Genomic DNA, 26,662 nt, shown 5'->3' on the forward strand with positions numbered 1-26,662 from the left:
GGTGGGATATAAATACCTGCAGTAGACAAGGGCGGCAAAATGCTGAGGGTATGACAGACACTGACATCTACAATAGAGAAAAAGAGACAGGGACATGCATTACAGAGGCCACAGCTCCATAGTCAAGAAACACCTTTGAGATATATCAGCGATAGTAACTTGAACCCGAAGCTCATCACTATTCATCTTGGTGAGTCTTGGCTAAGGGTACAGATGCGCCGTACACTTTGAAGAGTTCTGGCTGAAATGCTGACACCCTTTTCCCTTTGAGAAAAAAAAAGGTAACGGTTCACAGTTTTTCTACCTGCATATTCCTGAATGACTGAAGTGAGAACTGTGCTTGGCTGAATTGTGGAGGAAAGTGAAGGGAGACAAGACGCAGCTAGAAAAAGACAAGGCAGAACAAGAGAACAACAAAAGAAGCAGACGAGACAAGTACAAAAAGCAAGGCGAGACATAAGGAGACGCAAGAAAGGAAAGGAAGAGATTTTAAGAAAAGACACAGGACAAGGACAGCAACAATGGGAGACAAGACCAATTAAAGCAAGGGAAACAAAGAAAACAAAAGAAACCAGTTAAGGATCAAACCAAACTTCCTTGTTCCAATAGGGACCATTCAAAAGAGGCCAGAGAAGAATGGCATGCCAGGCATTCAGCACCGACTCTTTCACCCAACTTGCGGGAGATTCACCCCTGCCAATCCTCATGCACCACGCCTCCACCGGTGACTGCCTGCCAGCCAGCTCCCATGCTCACAGCATGGTTTCTGCAGGTAAACTGGGCTTGAATTACTTTCTCCCTATTTTTTCTGCAGAGTTAAAAATGCTTAAATGATACGGGCCGTGATCCACATAATGTTATTGTGATGTGAAATCCCAGCTGCAGGAAGTCAGGCCTCCAACAACTACTTCAGTCTTCCGCTTCAGCCTCATAAGTAAGAGAGGATATTGACACTGTGCCATTTCTTGCTGTAACAAAGTTAGATTTGCATTTGTTCATAGTGACTATACGCCATCAATAACAAAGGAAGTCTGGCGAGCGCCACAAGTTGCTAAGTGACCCAACAATGCTTGGCCGCTTCAAGCTTACGCTCACTTATCAAGGCACGGTTGTGTGTTTTCAGGGAATGAGGACGATGAATTGGATTGAAAAATACATTTATTCAAAGCCAACCCAAATTATGGAAATGTATCTAATCAGCGGGTTTTGCCCAGCTGGCTCTACTCAGTAGATAATTGCTTTGAGGATATTTTATCAGTATGGCAAACTCCCCAAGGTCTTTTTCACGATAAAGCATTGTGAAGAAAACTTCCTGGGGGGGGGGTTTAATGCCTGCTTATTGTTATAGCTTAGAATTGACTGGATTGGATCATGCAGAACATAAGTCATGTAATACATTTACATAGCAGCAGGTTAAACATATCTTGCAAATAGATTTTTCTGCTCAGACAGTACTGTACTTGCTGGCATATATTTGTTGTCTGTCTTCCAGTGTACAAAATGTGAAAGAGTGGCCATCTATAATAAATTGGAAGAAAATTGTAATAATTAAGTAAAATGTGCAATATTTTTTTATCATGATGTCAAATCCTGATACACAACCCAAAGAACACGGATGTGATCTCTACGTAAGTTTCTGTGGTACTCTCAACATCTCAACACATATAGTGCTTAAAGCGAACATTAAGCTGCATAAAACGATAACAAATGAATAATTATGTAATTAGCAGAGGACATGACCGGAGCAATGTTTGACTATATTTAAATGTAACAGAGAAGAGCATCCACAAAAAAAGAGGTTGTGTGAGAGGAAGTCACGTTTGACTGCAGGTGTTTATGAAGCAGGCAAAAGCAGCACCTGTATCCAATTCCACAGTAGATCATTTGTCTCCAGTGCCTTTGGCAAATCTCAGATATTAGCAGAAATCATCATCTTTCTCCCCATTCCTGTCTGATGTGATTGAGCTTTTCTTTGTGAGCAAACTAAGCTCCTCAAAATGATTTACATTATATTGTTGGTCAGAGAAGTAAAAGGATATATTAAATGGGGTTTTGACAGAAAGTTTTAGTGTATGGTGTCAGTGCTTTCTTCTAGTTCAGAGGCACTTACACATTGGACATTGCTTAAAGAACCCATGTCAAATCAAATTTAATAGCCCCTTATGCCAACATAAAGCAGCTGTTTCAGTTTGAAAATATAATAATTTTCAAACTCCTGTAGTAGTCTAACTCTAGGGTGAACTTTATTTAAAGCTGACCTAATCTGACCGAACCTCTCCAATTTTTGGTTTGCTGATCTTTTGTTCTGTTCTGTTCATGGTCCTCTCCATCAGTATCTTCTGGGCTGTCCCTGGGTCAGCCCCCCAAGCGCTCCCATGTGCACCTGTCGACCTCCTCCCTCGGCAACGCTCTCGGCAGCGCTCTCGGCAACGGCCCCCCGGGCATACATTACCCAGTTACCCCCTGTCACTACAGCAACCAGCAGGCCACCTATGGCATGATGGCAGGTGAGTTGCGGTGATGGTATTTGTGACAACTATTGCAGGGCTGTAATTAATCTGTTAGTCAACAAATAAACAATGATTTTGATAGTGGATTAAGCATTTCATTCATTATTAAGCAATTTATGCTGATGATGTAAACCGTAATGGCGAAGTGGTAGTATTGATCTGATGATGGCATGGATGATGACTTTATTGGTAGGACCTATGCAGACAATGATGAGAATGGTGATTATTGTGCAGACAATACTGTAATAATGTAATCTCTTTCTCTCTTTAGCTCAGGAGATGCTCTCTGCCAGTATTTCTCAGACTCGTATCCTGCAGACATGTGGTGTCCCTCACCCAAACATGGTAGGCAGTGCAAACCCATTGCAAGGTAATGATCACACATCCACACACACACACACACACACACACACACACACACATACACACACACACACACGTCTAATCATCCCCTGTCCTGCAGTTAAAGCCAGTAAATTGAGCAGACATATTGTTTATTCCCATTTAATTTAAAATTTGCAGCCAGTTAAAATTTATTTCAGACTTGATTACTTCGTCTAACACTTGAGCTCTTCAACGCAGTTGTTAAACATAACTGTCAAAGACAACTTGCCATTTGCTCGCGATCCTGCAGAGAGAGCAGAAACATGAATAACGAAGTGGTTATTTGAAAACTGTCAGGGGGGGGTTTGTTGGTATTAATCTCATGAGTCATCAGAGTTCTTTTATCTGCCGAAAAATACTTCAACATTTAGCAATGTCAGTTTTGTATGTTATTTATAACAGTTCTTTAATTAAAAGTCCCCTTTTTGGGGAGTGGTCTTTAAAGTGACAGGTGCTGAAATTGAGCATTTCAGACAGTGAATACAGGAATATTCAGACAGACAGTATGAGAAAAATAATATGTTTTTGAATATTCAAACTTGTAAACATGTTCTAGTAGGCAAGGCAAGGCAACTTTATTTGTATAGCACTTTTCATACACAAGGCAGACTCAAAATGTAGTAGAAACCCATTAAGAAGTATGAACCTGAAAATGATCATAATATGTTCCTTTAAACAAAATAGAGCTCCCTCTACTTTTATTGACGTTATAATCTTTCTAATTTTTCTAACCTGCCAGAGAAATTATTAATATTGCTAACATAACTAGGCACTGAAAACTCTCCGAGCCATGTGGTCCAACATTCTACTCAATTTTCTGACGAAGAAATCTGTATTTCTGCTTTTATCTTGGCTCTTCTGGTGATCTCACATACATCTAAGCACCAGTGAGGAATTAGAAACATTTGAATCAAGAAGTGATGATTCTCAAATCAATCACATTTGATCAAAGGGTACACTAACTTTTATGGTTGCTTATTTAATCCAAGATCATTTTACTCTAAAACATATTTAAATATATTCCCAAATATTTCAAATCAAGTTTTCAGGGGCTTTAAGTTAGAAATCATAATTACACACAATGGAACAGTTATGATTTTCCCTTTCAAAAGACATTTACTATAAAATTCTTACTGTACCCCAGTAGAAGATAGTACTAACCTTCCAAAGTCCGCACGTCTTTGCTGGAAGCAAATACTGTATAAACCCAAGTGAATAGGACTTCAAATGTAACCCTGCTGGCACAGAACAATTAACATTTGCAGAGGAAATAAGATTGCTGCTGTTCTTTAAACCACTAATGTGTAGACCCAGCGACATGGACTCCACTCAAATAGTCTAATAAAATTGTATGGACTGCAGTGGTCCAGCAAAAGCACTAATCATATTTTTGAGAAGAAAGGGTCATGACAAAGTTAATAGCATTAAACAAAACTGGAATTATTTTTGAACCGGTTGAGTCAGGGTCACAGAAGAAACTGGTCCTTTAATTTTTTTCATTTCTGAAGCTGCGTTAATCTGCTTTTTATATTAACAATGGATGAAATTAATAAGTGTAATGTGAGCAGTGTTACTTTAAGCTATATTGATCTTTCAAGCCTCCTTTACTTCGTCAACCTTTTTCCAGCCACTGCATGACCTGCTTAACCCACGGAACACTAGCCTTGTGAGACCATCCTGATCTCGCGAGGTCCATTGTATTTTACCCACGGATCAGTCTGATAATGTGCAACAGAGAAAATTTGGAGCCGTTTGCCAAGTGAGCATCCAATCAGCGTTGGTTTTGATGCGATTTTAAGTGTGACGCCAACGGTGAACTCCTCTAGTCTACAAAGCAAGCAGAAGCAACGCATGCAAATCCAACTGGCTCTGGACACATTTCAAGACAGTGGTAGCCCTAATTCTGTTAGCCACTCACTAATGCTTTTTTTCTCTTGGATCCATCTGCTGGAATATTGTGCCTTTTGTCCGTAAATTCACGTAACACAAACGACAAATATCCTTTTCCAACATGTTGTTTACTTTTTGAGCTTTGCCTCGACGCTCTGTTCATATGTCATACGCTTCATTGATATGATTGGTTGATTTGGCCCGTCTATCAATAACATATGTGGTGATAGACGGATGGTTTATCCTAAAGCAACCAGTATTTTCACCCTTCCCAAAAGATCTCCAAACCAAAAGTACCCAGATGGATATGCTGAGCAAATGAGAATTCAATTCAATTCAATTTAATTCAATTTTATTTACAGTTCCAATTCATAACAAAAGTTATCTCAGGACATTTTACATATGGAGTGAAAAAGACCACACTCTATGGCTTATTTATGATTCACATAGACCCAACAATTCCCCCATGATTACACAGTGGCAACAAAAACCTTCCATAACATCGGACAGACCCAGCTCTATGGAGGACCGGTTAGGGAGGAAAAAAAGGAGAGAGAAAAAGAGAAAAGATGGACAGATGGACAGAGAGACAAAGACAGACACAAAGACAGACAGACAGACAGTCCCAGAGATGCAAGAAACTACAAAAATAACACTAACTATAATAATATCATAGTAATCTGAGTAAGACTTGTTATATGTTATGGCTGTTAATACAGCAGAATAATAGAAACAAGCACAGCTAAGGTGACAATGATAAAAAAATTATGGTGGTAAATATGATCAGTGATGAGTAGTGGTAATAACAGCTGCGATACAATGAGATCTATTACTGATGATGTTTTTATGGCTACACATTTTATCATTTATAAAACTAATGATGGTATATATGAGTAATAGTAATAATAGCAGCAGGAAGCGTCATGCAGGACCACGGTAGCAGGCACCACCACGATCAGCAGAGACCTCCGGGGAAGAACTCGTATTAATAACATGCATTGATGAGACATGAATGATAGAAACTCAGAGTATCAGGAACAGTATTATCCCCTGGCAGACTAGGCCTATAGCAGCATAGTTAAGCATAACAAAATCAGCTTATCATGAGAATCAATCCATCTGGTGGAGTCAGGTTAAAAGAACACCTGCCTGTGAGCATTTTGCAGCCTAAGTGTCAGATATTTTCCTCAGTCATTGGTGGAGACGAAAACAGAGCTAAAAAGCAAGTGAATTTGTACTTACATACATCAGAAAGCCTAAAACCCAACTCCAAACGAATGCCCCCTGTCTGCTGGACTGTTCCCAAGCCGTTGACGGACTTTATAGTGATGAGGGAAAAAAAGCCAATGCTGTGTTTTTTCAGCTCCAAAAAAGTTATTAATGACAACAGAACAAAGTCTGTCTGTCAGTTAGTTTGTGCTTTCTATCTTTGCTCAGCATGAATGTGCTGATGCTGCCACACTCACACTCTTTGGATGGTACACACGTATAGCAGCTGGAGGGTCCATGGCCATGTACACAAAGGTTTGTGAAGTGCTTTCACAAACCCGCATGTGTTATTAATAGAACACTATTGCTCTATTTCAAAACACCATCACTAAGGTGATTTTTACCCGAGATAATACACCCAATAAAAAGTACTTGTCATGAAAATATATCAAAACATGACAATACATGAATAAATGGAATAGTGTTCTTTTATTTTAAACTGTGTCATGTCTAACAAAATGAAAGAAAAGCATCATGAGTGGACCATATAAAAATGCTCCTGCTTGTTTTTTGGTCCACCCATTCCTGGTGAAGGCTCAGTGTCCTTGACACACAAATAACACTTGGGTAGAATCCACCAAACACCTACATTACCTTCTATCACTGTTGCCGGGTGAAAACAAACATGCACCTCTATGAAAAAGTGTGTTTTGGATTAGGAAAAAACCCATGACATCAAAGATTTCAAAGACAATGCTGAAGCTTCCCAGAGACCCATGAAATGCAGCATAATGAAAATCACATACATTTATTTGCTCGGGTGTTTTCACCCAGCAATGTTGTTCTAGGGTTCAGGTGCTTGTTGTCCATTCTGTCTCTGCGTCACACAAACAACTGCTAAGTGCAGCGTAGCATAGCTTTATGCACAATCTCCAGGGAACATCAGTGCAGGCATCAGACGCAAACGAGGCAAAGCCTTCTCTCTTTCTTCAACATGGCGAGGAGAAGAGTGGATCATCCAGTGCCCAAAAGTGCTGGTCATGTTCTCACGGGTAAAGAGTTTGCCCTAATCCCTTCTCAAAAAATAGTAAACGAATAAATTGCAGGGATACTTCATAGGGGGCTCACTCTCTTTTCTTAAAAACAGCAGTATCTTAAGTTACAGTAACTGAGGAGACATCGAACAATAAAGCTTTATGTAAATGGCTTTGTAGTTTATGAACTTCCAGTACAAGAGAAAATCAGTGATACATACAATTTTAGTGCAGAATGTGCTACATTGCTCCCAGCTGGTGTAGAGACCCGAACAATTGAACGGGTCAATGACAGCATCTTTTTTTGCCATTCCAATTTAGGAAACCCAGCCATTTTGTACATGGGGAGATTATGAGGGGCCATTAACTAAGTATTTTTGCCACTGTATTCCTTCCAGTCTAAAATGACTAAAGGACTGTTGTTGGCAGGCAATATTTATGCCACAGTTTCAGGTGAAGCTTTTATGGCAATATTGTTATCTCACTGTTCTGTAAAATGTCTATTATATTGCTATGGGCAACATATGCTCAGTTTGAATAAGAAGTTACGGGATTGTACAGGCTAATCCTGATTGGCTGAGTAAATAGATGTAAACCTAATTGCCTCTAGCAAAGTCAACGAGTGGTTTAGCCAGCAGAGTCTGTTAATTAGTAGGTTTGTGAGTAACCATTTATAGGGTTGACAAGATATTAGAGACAGTATTGCACAATACAAACGTCACAATACAAACAGTACAGTACAGCAATACAAATAACAGCATTTATAAAGTTGCAAAAACTGTATGAGGAAGGTTTTTTTTTGTGACTATTAGTTTTAGCCAGGTGTACATAAAACTCCAACGTACAGCCACAACATACCCTTTATCACTGGATCTGTTAAGTCAGCTGTATGACAGAGGTTGCTCTGCACTACAGCCCTCCTGACACAAGAGGGGAGTGGTGCATTGCTCATTATAAATATAGTTGTAAGCATGCAGGATTCTTGGGATAGTTCAGAGTGGACATGTGACGGCTGTCAGACTTGAATCACAATTCAGACATTTCCCGTTGTCTGTGATCCAATGATTGATGTTTTAAACAAAATTTGATTAATGCCGTTGTTGTCTTCCACTGCAGCTGTGGAGAGTATTGATGCAGCGTGAAGCATCATTTTCCAAATCACAATTACTCATCCACCCGTCTGTTGCTCTGGTGGTAATGTCATTAGTACTCACAAAAGTAAGAAACTAGTGATAAGCAGCCACAAGCTCCACTGCAGCCGGGTTAGGGTTACGAACTGGTTTAAAAAGGTTGTGCAGTGGTTTTTTTTCTTCTAAAACGAGGAAGTGAACTCAGCTTTGTGTGGAAACACTGAAGCCAAGGATAAGAGCATTCCACCGAGAAATGTGAATACTTATGCATTATAGGTGAACTGTAGAGATGAGTATCAGGAATATATTGTATGTTAACGGACAAGAGCAATAATTTATCTGAACACATTTGATTATTATAGTAATCAGTGATTGGAGCTGGCTCAGGTGTGTGCTAAAAGGTCTTCAGGCGGGTTCAAAAGTGGTTATCTTGCATACAAAATTAAACAACTTGGGTGAAAGATGCCCCTTTGTTTCAGGAGAGGATGGAAACTGTCACATTTATTTAAAAATTGACTGTCGTGGCTTTCATTGCAAACATATAACAAAATACAAAAAATATCATCCTGCAGGTTCCAGCAGTTTTTATTCTTAGTGGCTGGGGTGCAGGGTGTCTCGCAGGGGCATGGTCAAACTTTTTTTGTGCTGTGGAAATAAAAGCTGTCAGGATACATGTGGGAATAGGAGCCATGCTGCTTTCAGCACCATTCTGACAGTGTGAGGGTCTGAGACTCTTACCAACTAATTTACTTCTCTCTTTCTTTCTCTCTCTCTCTCTAGGGTCTCTTACTCCTTGCTTGTACAAGTTTCCAGATCACGGTCTAAGTAGTAGTTCCTGTGCATTGAGCCACGGTTTCTCCTCACTGCCCCCGGCCCTCCTCTCCACTGATGAGGCCCCCGGGGGCCCAAGTATCGGAGAGATGAAAACTGACGGCCAAAGAAAGAGCATGCGGGACCCAGAAGATGCCCCCGCCATGGACTCCCCACAGATACGAGAGCTGGAGATGTTTGCCAATGACTTCAAAATACGGAGGATCAAACTTGGTGATAATAATAATAACAATAATAATAATAATGATAATAATAATAATAATAATAGCTGAAAATGACCCCACTATCAACCGCACCACCACCATGCTGTTTCTGTGTTTTGCGCTCGCCTTGCTATTTCTCTGCTGGCGGGTATTCAATAAAGTATTTCTGTTTCATTTTGACCTCCAGGCTACACACAGACTAATGTAGGCGAGGCTCTTGCTGCAGTGCACGGCTCAGAGTTCAGCCAGACCACAATCTGCCGCTTTGAAAATCTGCAGCTGAGCTTTAAGAACGCCTGCAAACTCAAGGCCATTCTAGCTAAATGGCTTGACGAAGCTGAGCTGGCCGGTGGTGAGAGATGCACATCCACTTCCTCAACCCCAGTTTAGAGCATGTATTTGACTCAATATATCTCATATGTATGAACTAAAATCAGTCTTAATGTAAGCTGTAAATACACTTTTTAGTCAGTTTGACAGGAATATATATATATATATATAGCAATGGAATATGTAACGTTGACCTCTAGGAATGTTGTTCCCAACCTTTTTGCCTTATGTGCCCTTGAAAAGGCTCCCTTTTGCCCCTCATTGCAGGGTTCATACATTAGTGCGTCTTCTCAGTAACAACAGTAACATATTCTTTTTTTTCCTTCCTGCAGCCTTGTACAATGATAAAATAGGAATGAATGAGCGAAAGAGGAAAAGGAGAACAACTATCAGGTATCAAATAAGTAGCAAAGAAACAATGCATACCATTACAATGACATTTTAGTTTCATAGAGTGCCTCTTCTCTTCTCTTTCCTTTGTTCCCCGCGGCAGCCTGGGAGCTAAGGAGGCTCTGGAGTGCAACTTTGTGGAAAAAAGTAAGCCATCCTCCCAGGAAATAGCCCGGATAGCCAAAGGCCTCCATCTGGAGAAGGAGGTTGTCAGAGTCTGGTTCTGTAACAGACGCCAAAGGGAGAAACGGGTCAAAACCAGCCTCAACCTCAGCTCCTGTTTGAACAAACTCAGCCCACACTGCATAGCACAGATGGGCAAAACACACAGACCAATGTCATAGTTTAAGGTTCAGTCTGAGTGTCTCTAGTCTCATGAAGCCTCCTTCTGGACCATATCTTGTGAAAATGTGTTGTTTTGAAGTTAAATTCTACACAGAAATCGGCCCACCATGAAGTGGGGGAACCCAACAGGAAACAGAGAAACCTGATGATAAAAATCTCTCACTGCATTAAGCATGCGAGCATTAACAATTTCATTGATTTAACATTCAAATGATAATTCATATCCTGTTAAGGTCAGCCTGACAAAAAAACACTCCAGCTAATAGAACATGAGTCGTTGTCAGTTTGTAACTTGACTCCAAAGCAGCAAATGTTTGTTTAATTCAAAGAGACTCCCTTTTATGCAATGTGATGTGGTTTTCTTAAAGGGATAGTTTGGTTTTTTTTTCTTTTGAGGGTTTTTGAGGTTGTATGAGGTACTTATTCATAGTCACTGTATTATCTATAGTAGACGGCGTTCGGCCACCTCCAGTTTGGAGAAGCAGAAAGGAGGACAGGCCCAGAAACTGAGCCATGGACTGCTGTGGACGGGGGCATCAGCTAAACCCACCTTTTAAATCATCAATATCAGTTTTATCTTGCCATCAGACAGTCCTGTTTATGTGACACGAGTGGAACTGAAGTAGTTCCATGCTCTCTTCAAAGCCACCAGACTCCACTGACAAAAACCCATGTCAAACTGATGACCGTCATAACTGTTGGTAATTCACTAGGAATGAGCTCCTCGTACAACCTCACTTCAAAAAAGCCAAACTATCCATTTAATGCCATTTTTATGTTGCTGTTTCTTTCTATTTACTTGAATATAAATGTTTCTTCACAGTATTTCCATATCCATAAGACCCGAAAAAATCCATTAAGAAAAAAGGTTTTCATTATAACCACATGATCTGCGGGTTTGATGCTGCGGCTATGACCTGACATTTAAATGTACTGAATCTTGGTTGTGCCTTATTTGCTATATGCACACTGAAAGTATATTATTTACACTGACCAAATATAATGGGATCTATCAGCACCATAGTGCAGGTTAGCACTCGTAAAAATCAGCCCTGTGCCTTTCTAAAAACAGATTTTTACTCAGCATCGGCATTAACAGCAGGCCACTGTGTGTTGTAGTTGTATGTGTATTTGTGATGAATTAATTATCTTATATTGAAAATAGATATGTTTTATTTAAATTATTAACACATTGGCCAAGAAAGTAACATATTTAAGTTTCACAACAACCTATTTATTTGATATCTAATATATTATGTTGATCTACTTTGCTGAGTTTGATGTATGGTTTGAAGTCAGGGATATGTGAAACTTTCTGACATTCTTGTCAACAAATGGATAAGGTCTGCTGTGTTTTGTTGTTGCTGCCTTGACAAAGTGTCATACAAAGAAGAACATCAGCCAGTCCCGACTCTGACCTGGTTAGGATGACTGATGACTGAAATGTCTTAATAAAGTGACGAAATAGACAAAAGATAAGCCTTTATGTTCAGCTTACATCAGGTACCGTTAATTGGTGCCTGGAAGAGACATACATTAGACTGGCACATTATTATAGTGCAGAAAAAGATAGAATAAGAATGTATTGTAGACAGATTGATAGGAAGCTGATCTATCGTCTTTCAGTTCCCAGACACTGAAGGGTAAATCAGTTTAATTTGTTTCTTACTATAAAGGAGAACTGTTTTACATGCAGAGCTACATGTACATGTATTTTCTTTTTTCCAACGTCATTATGTGACCATAGGAATAGATGTATTAAAGTCAGATTATGTGTACGGCATGAACTGTACAATTCAGGGGTGTGTCGCTGGGGATTCATAAATAAAGCTGGAAGACATCTTAATTCAGGAGCAAGCATATTCTGCTGTGATTCATGTACGGTAGTCTCACTGTGAGAGCTGTCAGGGGAAATAAATGCAGCGGGGTCATCGATTGCCGACACATTTCTGAGGTTGTGCGGAGGAAAGTTAGGCACAATATGACGGATAGGATAAAGCTACTAAGAGGCTTCTTAGTGCTGGTCTCACATGTGCTTTACCACTACAGCTCCTGAAGACACAGCTCTTAAATTATAGACTTGGCATTTTTCTTCACTTTTATGTATTCAGAGAATACAATGGCAATACCGTTTGTTTAATTTTTAATTGTTTAATATACCCCGTTTAATCTTACAACAATCAGCATCAGTTCATTCAGAATGTTTGTATTTTAATGCCTGGTGCAGGTTCCATATTGTAAAATTTCAATGTCTTTTTTGATTATAAAGCAGGTCGAGGTGCTACTTAAATACTGTGAAAGTAGTAGTAGTAACGAACCGCCAGGACTTCTGTACGGTTGTGATGTCACATCTATTCTACATATAGGTTGAAAGTGCAGCTACAGTCACATTACAGTCATTCCCCGGCTGCAATGATGGTGCACAGATGCCCAGAGTGCAGATGTAAACGACTTGGAAACACTGACCAATCAGAGCAGACTGAGCTTTTTTTCAGGAGAGGGGTCTTGAAGAGACAGACACCAAAACAGAACAGTTCAGACAGTATTTAACCTGGAAATTAGCATAAAATGGGACCTTTAATGGATCATACTGGTGATTTCCTGCTATTTACCACAGATCAAATAGACTTTAAATAACAGATAATGCTTTTGCAGTGTGAATGCTGGTGTTTCTTATATATTTAGATCCATCTATTGACTACGTATTTCTGTATATGAAACTCTAGTAGCTTGCTATCAGATTGTTGCTTCATTTGATGGAACTGGAGCCATTTAAAGAATTTGCCATTCATATGGAAATTAATGTGAATTAATGGCTGTCTAGACTGGTGTTAAAATTACATGTGATTATCTAAAAAAAAGTGAATTGAAAAATAGTCTGTAGAGATATAAATAATTGGTAGTTTGTATTTTGTTAGTACATTAAAGGAAAACGCAGAGGCTCACCAACCTGTACCTGAAGAAACTTTATTCATTATAAAAGCCATAAACCCTTTACAGAGTCACTTTACAATGACTAAACAAATAAAGAGGAGTATACATACACCTTTAAAAAAAGGGTGGACATTTCCTAACCATGGAACTGCACTCAATGTAGAAATCTGTAAAACATTATTTAAGCTCACAATCACAACAGAATGTTTAATAAAATAATGAATTGCGTATTATACATGTCAGATGCATGCAAGAACGAAAACATTTTTCTATTTGTATTTGCGATGGGAATCAATGTGGGAACAAAAAGCTGGAGAGAGACAATTAAGACTTAATATATCACTGTCACGCTCACAAAGCTGTTTGACATTAACAAATCGTGTAGCAGAGCCAGCTTAACTCTGAAGAAGAGAAACATCTCTTGGATCACAGTGTCACTTTCATCATTTTGTTGCTGTAGTGTGTTTGTGTATGTTTGTGAGCGAGGCAGCTTAAAATAACATGACAGTAACTGCACAGCAGCTGAAAGAGAGGAGGGACTGCAGGACCAGTGCCATCCTACAAGCACTTTAAACCCCGTGTCCAATATAAGATATACAAACGGATCAACCAAGAATCAAAAAGACAAAACAAAAACCTTGTTTGATTATTCAGTAGCATCAAACAATCGATTCAAAACTCTATTATATAAGGCCCGATTTATGTTGGGTTACGTTTTCTCACACAATCTGTATGGCATCATACGGAAGCCCCTGGTGATGCCTTTACTAAGTAAGATCTCAATAGTTTTTTCTATGTTAATGAATTAGGAACAGGTGGAAAAAAGTTTTGCCAGGTAATTTAGGATTAGGATTTTCTTTTGTTGTTGTTGTAATACTCATTTTGGCCACAAGAGTGCACCACCACCACCACCCCATGCTCAGAATAATTAGATAGTATTGAATTAGATAGTTCCACTGGAATTTCATTGCTAGGCAACAGCTTGAGTCCATGGTTTGAGCATGACAACAAAAAAACACCTGCCCCCCCCAAAAAAGAAAAAGAAAACATCCACAAGGTTTTTTTTTCCATGTTTCACACATTTAAAAAAGAAGAAAAAGAAAAATTGTTCCTAAGTCATAAACACAGGAGAGAACACACTTTAGATCAGACTGAGAAAATGCAGCACCAAAAAAATAACAAGTCATTGGCCTCTCAGGGCTTCCGTAGCATCACATCTTTGACGGTGCAGATCAAATGCTTGGCCTCAGATCAATCAATCTCACCATCTCATGCATTATGTTAAAGTAAAGGCCTTACCGTAGTCAGTTATACATTTCACATGTATGTTTGTCTGAGTTAGATTATCTCCAGTAACTATGGCGGCGTACTTATTTTACTTTAAATAGTAGTTTTAAAAACATGATAATTAATTTTGCTTATTGACCAGTTGCTTAATATATGTGGAGACAGTAATCAGTTGATGCTTTTTTCTCCTTTATACTTGCATGGTAGAGTACTTGTGTCCCATTTCTGACACTCCAGGATATTTCACCCACATAACATTGAAAGACATGCACATGGAGTAGAGGACAGTTTACCTCAGAGGAAGTGGATTGCGGATATGGTGTGGTGGTGTTAGTAGGAAAAAAAATAAAAGTTCCATCTGGTTACAGACATCCCCAAGCTCTTTTTAATTACCATGTTTTACTCGTTAAAACTTGCACGAGAAAGACCATCCATCTTCAGCCACATAAAAGCTGATAGATTATATGACCAACTCAAGTTAGACCAAAGCATCAGATGCGAAAAGCCAGTTCCATGGTCTCATCTACTGTAGCCCTTATAAAGTCCGAGATGGGAGGTTAACAACAGCGTAGGTGGTTCTGAAATCTTTAGATCCAACATCTATCATTGTTCTACCTTCAGGCTGAGGCCACTCCAGTGTCATAATAAATATTATTTTCGCATAAATAGATCAGGTGTTCTCCCCGTATGATCTGTAAGGCAACCTGCCAAAGTGTGAGTATGTGTGTTTGTTCATATACATGTGTGCCTGCATGCTTTTGAAGGTCTCAATGTGTGTGTGTGTGTGTGTGTGTGTGTGTGTGTGTGTGTGTGTGTGTGTGTGTGTGTGTGTGTGTGTGTGTGTGTGTGTGTGTGTGTGTGTGCGCGTGTTGATGTGCACCCGCTGTTACACCTGTAGCACTTCAACAATGACAAAACCAATGTGTCTAAAAGAGTCTGTATCAATCAGTATTAACATTGCACATGGTTGACAATGTGAACATTAATACAGAGAAGACAATTAGTCCACTCCCAGAGCTCGGAGCTGTCTCTCGATCTCGTCGTCAGAGATGGTGGCCTGTTTTGAGGAGGCGGCGCTGGGGAGGCTCTTTCCTGCAGCTGGAGCTCTCACCATCTGGAAACACACACACACGGGCAGAAAAACCCCATTAGCAGACACACTAATTTCAAACTTCACACACAAACACACACACACACACACACACACATACACAGAGCCTGGTACTTTGGAGCGGCAGTGACAGCTGTCCACAGCTGCAACTACCACCGCTCCAAAGCCAGTAAAAGACCTGTTCAAATTTTATCACAATTATTCTCAATTATATTGGAAAACTATTAAGTCCACATAGCAATCCATACTGCCTGAATACTATGTGATGTCCCTTTGAATTGCTAGTCCAACTCTGCTTTAATGCAAGTGGGTGTCAGTTATATAGGCATAGGCTTTTTACAATATCAATCATTCTTCATTTGTATGAAATAGGGTAAAGTATTAAAAAAATCACATAATCTCTTCTTTAGGAACAATGGCTTCCCATGTCTGTTGGTTATTAGCCAAATATGTTATGTTCTGGAAAAGGCTTTTAAACCGGTGTTGTACAAGTTCTACAACAATCTGGCAACCACCACCAGAGGGCATAATTAAATGATGTGGATCTCAATTCAAACTAATTTAAATTACCTTTGTCTTTGCTGAAAAAGAAGCCATTTTATCAAACTGTTATCTGACATACTTAAAACCATTACACATTGAATGGTAATCCACTGAATATGACAATAGCACTTAAAGCACCTGGCTGCTTATTTACTAACATTTGTTTCTCCCAAACTACCATAGTTTATGAGTCTTGTAACTTCCTTTCAGCTCCAGGGTCGATTGAGAGAGATGTAATTGTTTCGCTTTTCCAAGAAAGTGCACACCACAAGAGCCTTCTGGGAATTCTCTGCTCAGTCTCTGTATTGTGATTGGGCAGGAAATAATTACCACTCGCCTTAATTCAAAAACAGGTTTTTATGAATCTTGCCTGTTTGTTCACTCCAGCTGTGGGCCTGTACACTGTGTGAGAGTAATAACTCATGAAGCCCCCCAGGGGGAGCCAGACACGCAGCAGATGGGAAGCCTGGTATTAACACAGACTACAGTACATAAGAGCTAGAAGAGCTGAAGGCTAGCCCCACCATGTGGCAGCTAGAATACATTTTAACAGTCGAGTAAAAACCATATGGAACACCTGTTCAGGTCCTGTTGCTGAGGCGTTTAAAATTTGTAAAATGTACCTGAACAGCGATAACTCTTAGATATAAAATAAATTAAAAAGCCATTGCCCATGTATTCAAACTGAAGGTAGAATTAAGTTAAAGTATGTAGGATATACAAAGTCTATGGTAGTTTATATTACTCTCATTTTGAATTTCTTACCTTTCCTGAGATCTCAATGCCGATTTCATCCAGAACCTGGTTGACAATGTCCTGAGATTCCTCTTCATCCCCAGAGTCATCAAAGATCTCGTCCAAAGTGTCATTGACTGGCCAGACAGTGAGAGAGCAGGCATTAAATCAGTCAGTTAAATCAAACATATTTCAGTCACAGTTTGGTCTTTAAAGTTAAATAGTTTGTTTCGACGGTTCTGATTTTTTGAAGTGGGGTTGTATGAGGTACTAACCATAGCCATTGTATTACCAACTGTAGCTGATGGTCGACACACCACCAGTGCGTCAAAGCAGGCAGGAGCATTAACACAGAAGCTTAAGAAATCTATTACTATGGATGGGGGCAGCAGCTAAATGTAATTTAGCCACCTAAAAAACTCAATATAATTTTAAGTGTGTTCTACTGTATATTTAGAATATTTTCTGAAGCCACCTTAGACATCTATGAATTGCTGCACTATGTGGGGTCTGGATAGGGCATTTACCATTTGCCGAAAGCTGAGAGATGCCAAGACCGTCTGCGTTAGACAGCTGTATTTTTCCCGTGGCCAAATAGCGTAGAGTTATAACAACTTTAATCTTTGGTGATATTGGGTGATTTTCATTCGTTGGTGATGTGATGGCATCCCTGACCAACTCTACCACATTCATAATGCCATCTCCATTAAGGCGATACCTTTTAAAAAGCTCACGGTCATTAAATCTCTCCAAAATGTTGACTGCAACAGCCATGTTAGGTAATTCCCGATTTACCCTTAGTGACTTAGGAGTCGTGGCGCTAAAATTCTTTGTGAATTACTCTAATCTTAAAAATAGGGAGCGTTTCACTCCTAATTTTAGGACTCCTAACTTTTTAAGAGTTACTCCTAAATCAGCAAGTTAGGACATACTCTTAGCCTTAAGATGTTTTGTGAATACAGCCCCAGGACTCCAGTGTGAACAACTACCTAATAAGTACCTCATATAACGACACTTTAAAAGGACGAAGTATCCCTTAAGAATTGTGCACTCAAACTAGCAAATGTATGCATGTGTAAAAGCTTGTATATTAGCATTTGAGCTTAAAATGGGAAAGCCTCTTTATATCAGTGCCACAATCATACTGTCATAGTTCTCTTTTCCTCATTAAAACAAAGATTGCAACACACGTCACTCCGTACACCATTCACACACAGATCCTGAAAATCTGGTTTGGGAAAACCTGCAAATACCAGAGCTCTGTGTGTGCACGTGTATTATGAGTCCTTACTCATTTCATCGGTCATGCCCATCTTCATGTTCTCCTTCTGGAAGTCCTGCATGGTCTTAAGTGTCTTCTCTGGATCCATCTTTTTATTCACTGCTTGCATTGTCTGTACATGTGATTAAAAGAAAGCTTAGTTAGGTTTTAAGATGGTACTGGGGAGCTGCTCTTGAGCAAAAACTTTTTTTTACATGGCCTTATTTTTCATCATAAATAGGTGTTAAAATATGTGCAAAAATGTTTTTCTCACAGGTAAATGACTTTTAATATTACAGACAAGGTAGTAACATAATGGGGTACTACCTTGTCTGTAGTATCCTAATGGGGTAAATTCAAGATTATTTCGGCACTTATTATAAATCAGTGTGAATAAATTGGGTTGAATAGGGCTTAAGAAGACTTGTTCTGCATTAGCAAGTTTGTTCAATGACAAAAAAACAGACTCTAAATTATGCATCTCCTTCCTTCCTTCCTGTGAAAGATAGTCACAGGAAGACAGCACAAACATGGTTCACTTTCAAAGCTGAGCCTGACACAACACATATGCCTGTATACTGTATATATAGTATGTCTCCTCTTCACTGACATTGACACACTGCTTCAAACCATGCTAATCCATAGCTGTGTGAGAGGAAAGTGCTACACTATTTACTGAATGATTTAAATGGAACTATAAATTTAGAAAAATCTGTCTATAAACAAACTTTGTGTATATCACTGACAGAAAACAATTAACACCTTCTCGCTCCCACCTCATCACACTCCATTAATCTGAAACCTAATTATATTTGACCTGTGCATGTTTGCAAAGTCTGACTCTGAACAGTACATCGCTCCTGGCCAATTACTACCTTTCACACTTCATTAACAACAATGCCACCAGACTTGGCTTTGAACAGGAGCAGATCCCACATTAATATTTTAATTAAAAAACGCTAAAATATTGATACGAGTAAACACTGAAACTGGTTCATATGCAAAACAGAGACACACCTAACTTTTCTAACAGTGGGTTGAATGTAGTAGATATGAAATATCTAAATGGCTATTTAAATATCTCATATTTTAAAACCCAACCTCAGACCAGTTGTACTGAAGGACAGGGTCCACGATCTTACCTTGGCTGTGGCGGACATGGCACCGGCCATCTTCATTTGGGAGTTCATAACTTTTGCGTGCGTAGACATGGAGGTGACCTTGGAGCTGACGGCGTATGTGCGGTTCTTCTGCTTCCTGAGTTGGACCAGCTGCTTGGCGAGAATCTTACATGCTTCCTTGTTACCACTCTTAGCCATTTTCTTGATTTCAGCCTCCTGAAGGGGGGAGAGGAGAATTTAGGGAAATAAGGACTTTGTATGACGCTACTAAGACTTTTCACCTGTGTCTGAAATTTTGCGTATTAATAGGATAAGATAAACTTTATTGTACCCAAGGGAAAATTCTGGTTGGGCAATAGTGCTACACCCAGCTGCAATCAACATAAAATCATAGCCCCAAGAAAGTACTGTGGTACAACAAAAGACATGCCCTGTGAGATAAAATATATAAAACATAGGCATGATAAAAATGAGGAAAGGAAATCATAAATAGTATGTATAGTTTGTGCAATGTCAAATTTAGCAATTATTGTTTGTGTGCATGAAATATGATGGAAAATTGTCAGGATGAAGTCCATGTTCCATATTACAGAATAGTATGACTGAAAATTAATCCAATGGAGCGGCCACTAACAGCTTTAATTCTAATTCAACTATATTGTAGATATCTGGAACAAATCCAGAAGAAGATAAGCATTATATTTAGAGATAATGTCCCTGGGTATAAGCGACAATGAGAGGATTTAAGGTTGCCCATATTGCAGATTTGCTGTAGCAGAGCACCTACCTTACACAATAGATACAAACTGTTTTTCAGTAATGTAGTAAGTATTGTTTTATAAATTTTACAGTGTCCGGGAGTGACACCACTGTTCCACCTGTTTCAGCAATACGACATGCTTAACCATGTCCAAAGTCACATTAACGTCTTGGATATTCAGGATGGAATAATCAGCAGCCTTGTTAACTTCAAGGAGATCACTGGTGGAATCCAGGGTTCTGAATGAGCAATCCACAACCATGCCATTTTAAGGAACATTTAAGACATCCATTACTTGTTTCTGCCATCTTAAAGGACATTCCCCGATGACTTTGAAAGGGCTTTTGCAGAGTATATTCTATAATCCTTATTATGTACATAACTTCTCTTCTTCTGCTACTGATCCCATGATCGGCAAAGTATTGTGATTTTTACTGTAGCATATAACACAATACACAAAAAAAACACATACACACAAAAGAGTTCTTGAGCATAGATACATGAACTTATAAATTAAGAAACAAACAGACATGTATCTGCAATGCTCCCAAGAGAACAATGTGTTTGCAAATATAGAAATAGTAAGTACATAAAGTCATCTGGATCAGGCCTTACACGCCGTTTTGCTTTGGTAAACATCAGAAAATACACTGATGCCAACAGGGAACCTGCAGGCATGAGTGTTTGTGAACATCCCAAGAGACATGAGTGGAGCTGCAGGTTACAGTAAGCTAGCCAGGCCTCTCAGCAATGCTGCAGTAGGTACAACAGCCCCAGCATGTGATGTTTATATCTTGTGTGTGAGCTAAAAGCATCTTCAGGAAACAAAAATCTGTTATTAATGTTTGATGAAGCAATAGACTTTCCCCACTCAGCTAAGTGTCTCTCAGTTTCTCTCTTACACACACACGCACACGCACACACGTGAATTTGGTTCCGTCTGTACTTGCTTGCAGAAAGAAATCAAACTAATTCCATGGAGGAAAACAAAACTGTAGATCTGTATGAGAAAAAAGGCACACAATGACAATAAAATTGTCAACTGCGCTGTCATTTGAAAAACTACGAATGCTTTAACGGGGAGATACAGATGAAAGCAGTGTGACTTCTGCTGATGTGAAGCAGAATATAACATCGTATTTACAGCCCTGTCAGAAAAGAAGGGAGGGGTGTGAGGGATAGATAGTGCTCTCCTAGACATGAAGGAAATCAGCACACATGTGAGGCTGTTAGACCTTGCCTGGACATGGGAATCATTATGTATAAACAGGGGACAAAGATTTTTCTGAAGCGGTAGCTTCAATCCCATTACCTAGTGAATTTTACATTTTTTGTTGTTTTTATTAAACGTGTGTTTTCAATGTATTTTTATTTCAGGAAGCCAAATTTCATGCTATTTATTTTTTTCTGCATGGTCTAAAATTGAACTAAACCCACTTTGAAAATAAAAATAAAGAAAAGTAGTGTTGTATTATACCGGGTGTACCGAGGCTAACATTATCTACATAAATGTGTAACATGTATGTTGGGGTGGGCGACAGACAATCATGCTTGTGCTAACAGCTAATATAGGCCATTTCCATTTCTTAGCAAAAGTATCCTTTATTCAAAATGTGCAACAAAGCTTTAAAAAAAAAACTAGACTAATTAGCGGAGAGCGCTAATGAGGGATAAAATCTTGTACCCCAGGGAGGTAATTATGTCTTGTGTGATATTTACTTAATACAACAGAGGGGAGAGGACAGAGCTGGCTTCTTTCATCTTTCGGAGAGAGGAAATGTTGTGTGTGTCTGTGACTATAGCCTTATCGTGAAGCTCTGAGGGGGAGTGTGTGTGTGTGTGTGTGTGTGTGTGTGTGTGTGTGTGTGTGTGTGTGTGTGTGTGTGTGTGTGTGTGTGAGAGAGAGAGACAGAGAATAGTTTGATTTGCCTGAAGCAAAGCCACCCGACCAGATCTTTCTTGTCTATTCATTTAAAACCACTGGCCAGTCAGGCTCAGTCCCAGATAGTAGGAAGTGGATGTAATATGCATATCTAGCTATATGTGTGTGTGTGTGTGTGTGTGTGTGTGTGTGTGTGTGTGTGTGTGTGTGTGTGTGTGTGTGTGTGTGTGTGTGTGTGTGTGTGTGTGTGTGTGTGTGTGTGTGTGTGTGTGTGTGTGTGTGTGTGCGCGCGTGCGTGTGTGTGTGGGGGGGGAGCAGGGGGGTCTTAATAAAGCATTGATGCAATATGTAGAAATCTGTGGAAAATGCCTTGAATAGAGAGATACTTTTGTTCCTTAGACTGTGTGTGTGTGTGTGTGTGTGTGTGTGTGTGTGTGTGTGTGTGTGTGTGTGTGTGTTTGTGTGGTCCCACCATTTGTTTCTCTTGCTTCTCCAGCGCTGCTCTGTCCCTGGTTATCTGTCTTTGGGTGCCACGCAGCTCCTTAGACTGCTCCTTGATTATGTCTTTGGAGAAAGACAGAAAGGAAGACAGGTCTGTTCACACTTTGTAAAAGCTACAATATTCATATGCAATAATAATAATAATAATAACTGAACATTTATAACACCCCTTTCAGATACCAAAATGCAAATACTCACTCTCTAAATATACTCACTCATGGCTTGCATAGCCGACATAATCAGAAGCTGACAGCTGAACAGAGAGTGCAAGAATGTGGAGCACTATCTTCTTATTCTTCTCTGTGGTTTTATGGCTGCAACTAATCATTATTTTCTTTATCGATTAATCAGCTGATTATCTTCTAGATTGATCAATTAATCGTGGTCCATAAAAGGTGATGGGGATGTCTTTAGATGTCTTGTTTTGTTAGTCCAAAACCCAAGATAGTCCATTTAATATGATTAAAAAAGAGAGTAAAGTTCATATTTGAGAGGCTGAAAACTGCCATTTTTGCAGGAAAATTTACTTTATCGTTAATCAAAATAATTTGCCATTATTTTTCTGTTGCTTGACTAATCATTGCAGCTTTAATGTGGCTTAATTTTGGACTGTCCTCTACCATTTCATTTATTCTCAGTGCAGTAATAAGTGAAATGGTAAAAAATGGACTATAAAATCAGTCCAGATGATTATGTTTTTTAATATGGATTTCACTGTGTCTTATGTGCGATGCAGATAGAAAGGGTGGGGTCTAGGTCAGCTGCACAGCTTTGGAAGAAATCTAAAACGTCTATTCAGTGGCTTTGGTAAGCAAGTTTGAGTGTGCACCCACATGCATGCAAAATATCTCAGAGTAACAAACAGCACATTGAGAATTTATACTGGCAGGGCTTGGGCAACGCACACCAATACTGAGTCAGCTCTAAACCACCCACACAAAGTGGCATCATGTAATCTATGAGCCCGAAGTCACATATTCATCCATGACTTCAAACAGAGGGACAATCCGAGTAATCAACGAGTCAAACAGTCACACCTTCAGGACCTCCGGAAATAAAACAAATGCAGCTGCCGTTGCTGAATTTTCAGTCATCGCTCTTTTATAAAACTGGCATTGACTACAGAAAAAAAGTAGATTTATCAGACGCTTTATAACCTAAACCAGATCCACACTAAATTCTGAGGGGCTTTTTGATGTTGCAATATTGCACAATACACACACATTATTTTGAGACATTTTAAATCTGTGATGAATCTGTGATGAAGGAGTTTACTATTAAGTAAAGTACAGATTAAGGATAAATAAACTAGAAAAAATCATTTAATAGGTCAACTAAAGGAAGACACCTCAAAAAGAGCAAATGAGGAGGAATCTTCAAGGATGAACACATGCCAATAAATTAATGAAACAGAACAATGAATAAATGGAAAACACATAGAGCTTAGACATTATATTAGTTTTAAAAAAAATGCTTATCCTTACTGAAAAGTTCAACAATCATGAACTTGGGTCAAGAAGACACGCCAGTGTATTGGACCACTTGTGGGAACGCCGAATGTCTACGTACATGGTGACGTGCCGCCAACGTCTCAAAGTGGGAGGGATATCGTCCTACAAATATGTGTGATCTTACCGCCCCTTCTATTCGCCAAATAATCAGAAACAACTTCAGCCTCCCTACCAAGGGCAACAATGAAAAACTCTGCCCAGAGAGAGCGAGAGAATGAAGATTTAGATGGAAACTGCAAAATGTCATCACACCGATGACCTGACAACGGCTTGGCAGGGAGGTAACACGGCAGAGTAAGTACAGTATGCTGACGATCCGTATGGGTGAAACCGGAGTGACAATGATGGGAGGAGTAGGTAGGTGGTGCAGTGAAAGGATTTGCCTTAACCAACAGAGAATAGCTTTAAACATGCAGATACTGTACTTTGATATTTTTGTGGAATTCTCTACACAAATAAGTTTGGGGTCCAAATGAGGTGAACTATAATCTGCCTTTCCTCTGGAAATCCAGCCCTAGGGGTCATTTATTCTATTTGAAATAGAATAATTGATTCATTACATTTTGACCTTGTGAGATTGATTAAGTAGCCTGGAGACAGATACTGATACATTTAGATTGAAAAGCTTTTCAGAATTTTGGCATCATCGCATTTTACAGAATAAAATGACTACATCCAACTATGAAGACATCATTATATAATGTCATATTTAAATAGCTTTCATTTACATTACAGAATAGTTTGTGATTCTTCTGTAGTTATTTTATAACAGCACAACAAGGTAGTTACTTAGGAGTCTATGCGTCACACACGAATGGACAATCATTTAGCTGCTCGAGAAATACTGTGAGAGATGGACCTGAGATAGAGTAATAGTGCTAAAAGTAGATATTGTATCTGCTAATATCTATTTTACATTACATATTGCCAACAATGTTTTGACACATTTGATGATAATTGGGGTTTATATTTCCGGTTTCTGACATTGGAAAACAACTACTTAACCTTGAAACAATAAGAAACCTTCTTCCTGTTTTTTTATTCACAAAATGCAGCATTCAAAGAGACAGTTAAAAGACCTTCTTCCTATATGGACCTCAAGTAAGGATAACAGATTTTGTCATTTATATATTTGACTAGAAAGTGTTAAATTATTTAACAATAAGTGTCAATAATATATAAAAAAATCTAACAGAACTGTATTGTCCACAGAGGTGGAAAACTGTCTTTGGTCTGTCTGGCAAGATAATTATGTATTGAAACGTATACGCAACATTAACAGTGTAAATATTCCAAAAGAAATAAACATAATTCACAAAATGTAAGAAAGACCTCTGCTTGCAGCACTGATTAATGTACAGAAACATTATTTAAAACATGTTTTAAACATACGCATAATATTGTATTTAATTAGTTACAGCAATGTATTTATGTATGTATTGGCTCATAGCAACAACAGTTTATTTAGTTATGTTTTCACAACTTTGTTTGCAAATTCTCACAGACATCATGTGACCCTAAGGTTAACAGACAGCTAACGATTACATCAGTAGCTTACGTGCAAACAAACCTAAACATGTTGTTTTCCACGGTTACACTGTAACGTTAATTCAGTCACTTGTGTTACAAATAGCTTGTTCACCTAAAGTGAAGTTTGGCGGCCCTTAAAGCTGCTTTTAGGCTTCAGTCGGCAGTGTTACTGGTGACTGAACTCGACCCAGAACAGGTTTACCAAGTTCGTAAAATGGGGATAGATAATTTAACACGGGAACAACACAGCACCAACCGGCTAAAAACAAGTTAGCTTAGCTTTTCACATAAGGAAACTTACCGTCGACAGTCTTCTTCTTGAAAAGGGAAGCCATGTCGCCGCTCTGTATCAACTTTAATATCAAATATAAATCCTGTACTGTTATACTGTGTGACTTATATCGTCAATACCGCCGTTTGACCGTCTCACCGGGGCGGTGGGTCAGTTTAGCAGCGTCGGTTTCCTGGTTGACTTTCTGTTGTCGGGAGTTCCTCCCTCAGCTGACTGACTCAACTGCTCCACCTGACGTCACGGCGGGACTCTCATGCTGCCTTCACTTGTACCTCGTAAAATACCCTTTTGTGATCAGACAAGTGTGTCTCACTCGTCAAAACGATGCTAATAAATGAAAAAAAAAAAGGTCAACATGATGGTGTCACTCGTCTATGTTCTGTTAAACTGTAGGTCATATGAATGTCTGGACTTTACACGTGTATGATTGGACCCAAAGATCTATGCATCTTTGTACAGGGGTTGAACGGGACCAGACAATGGCAGCCCTGCTGTCATAAAAGATTGGCCACTGCCATGGCAAAAAATGAATTGATATTATTATAGTTACTGGAAGTGTGTCTGTCTCTGTCTTTGTGTCTGTCTTTGTCTCTGTCTTTGTCTCTCTCTGTCCATCTGTCCGTCTTTTCTCTCTTTCTCTCTCCTTTTCTTCCTCCCCAACCGGTCAAGACAGATGTCTGTCCTCCACAGAGCTGGGTCTGTCTGACTTTCCTGCCTGTTAAAGGGAAGGTTTTCGTTGCCACCGTACCCTACGGGGTATTGTTGGGTCTATGTAAATCATAAATAAGTCATAGTGTGGTCTTTACCTAGTTTGTAAAGTGTCCTGAGATAACTTTTGTTTTGATTTGGCACTATAAATAAAATTGAATTGAATTGAATTGAATTGAATAAAATGAGAAAATAAACTGAGGCATGTTAGTACAATAGTCCTATTTTCC

General features: G+C 39.2%; 2 protein-coding genes across 2 annotated transcripts; one reads left to right on the forward strand and one right to left on the reverse strand.

The window, feature by feature from the left end:
- Positions 1-636: 636 nt before the first annotated feature.
- On the forward strand, positions 637-10,255 carry pou1f1 (POU class 1 homeobox 1; the record flags this gene model as incomplete). The annotated part of the gene is made up of 7 exons (XM_083921020.1): positions 637-772; positions 2,334-2,507; positions 2,782-2,880; positions 8,938-9,201; positions 9,379-9,543; positions 9,854-9,914; positions 10,015-10,255. The coding sequence occupies 7 exons, from the start codon at positions 637-639 to the stop codon at positions 10,253-10,255; spliced, it is 1,140 nt and encodes a 379-aa protein (XP_083777146.1).
- A 2,951-nt stretch (positions 10,256-13,206) lies between these two features.
- On the reverse strand, positions 13,207-25,919 carry chmp2ba (charged multivesicular body protein 2Ba). Its single transcript, XM_083922274.1, has 6 exons — positions 25,734-25,919; positions 22,363-22,454; positions 19,270-19,464; positions 18,158-18,260; positions 16,897-17,003; positions 13,207-15,591 (listed from the first exon to the last, which is right to left on the reverse strand). Exons 1-6 carry the CDS (start codon positions 25,765-25,767, stop codon positions 15,478-15,480), a joined length of 645 nt encoding a protein of 214 aa, XP_083778400.1. The 5' UTR covers positions 25,768-25,919; the 3' UTR covers positions 13,207-15,477.
- Positions 25,920-26,662: the final 743 nt, after the last annotated feature.

The sequence above is a fragment of the Echiichthys vipera genome, assembly GCF_963691815.1.
Source record: "Echiichthys vipera genome assembly, chromosome: 10".
Taxonomy (NCBI): Eukaryota; Metazoa; Chordata; class Actinopteri; order Perciformes; family Trachinidae; genus Echiichthys; species Echiichthys vipera.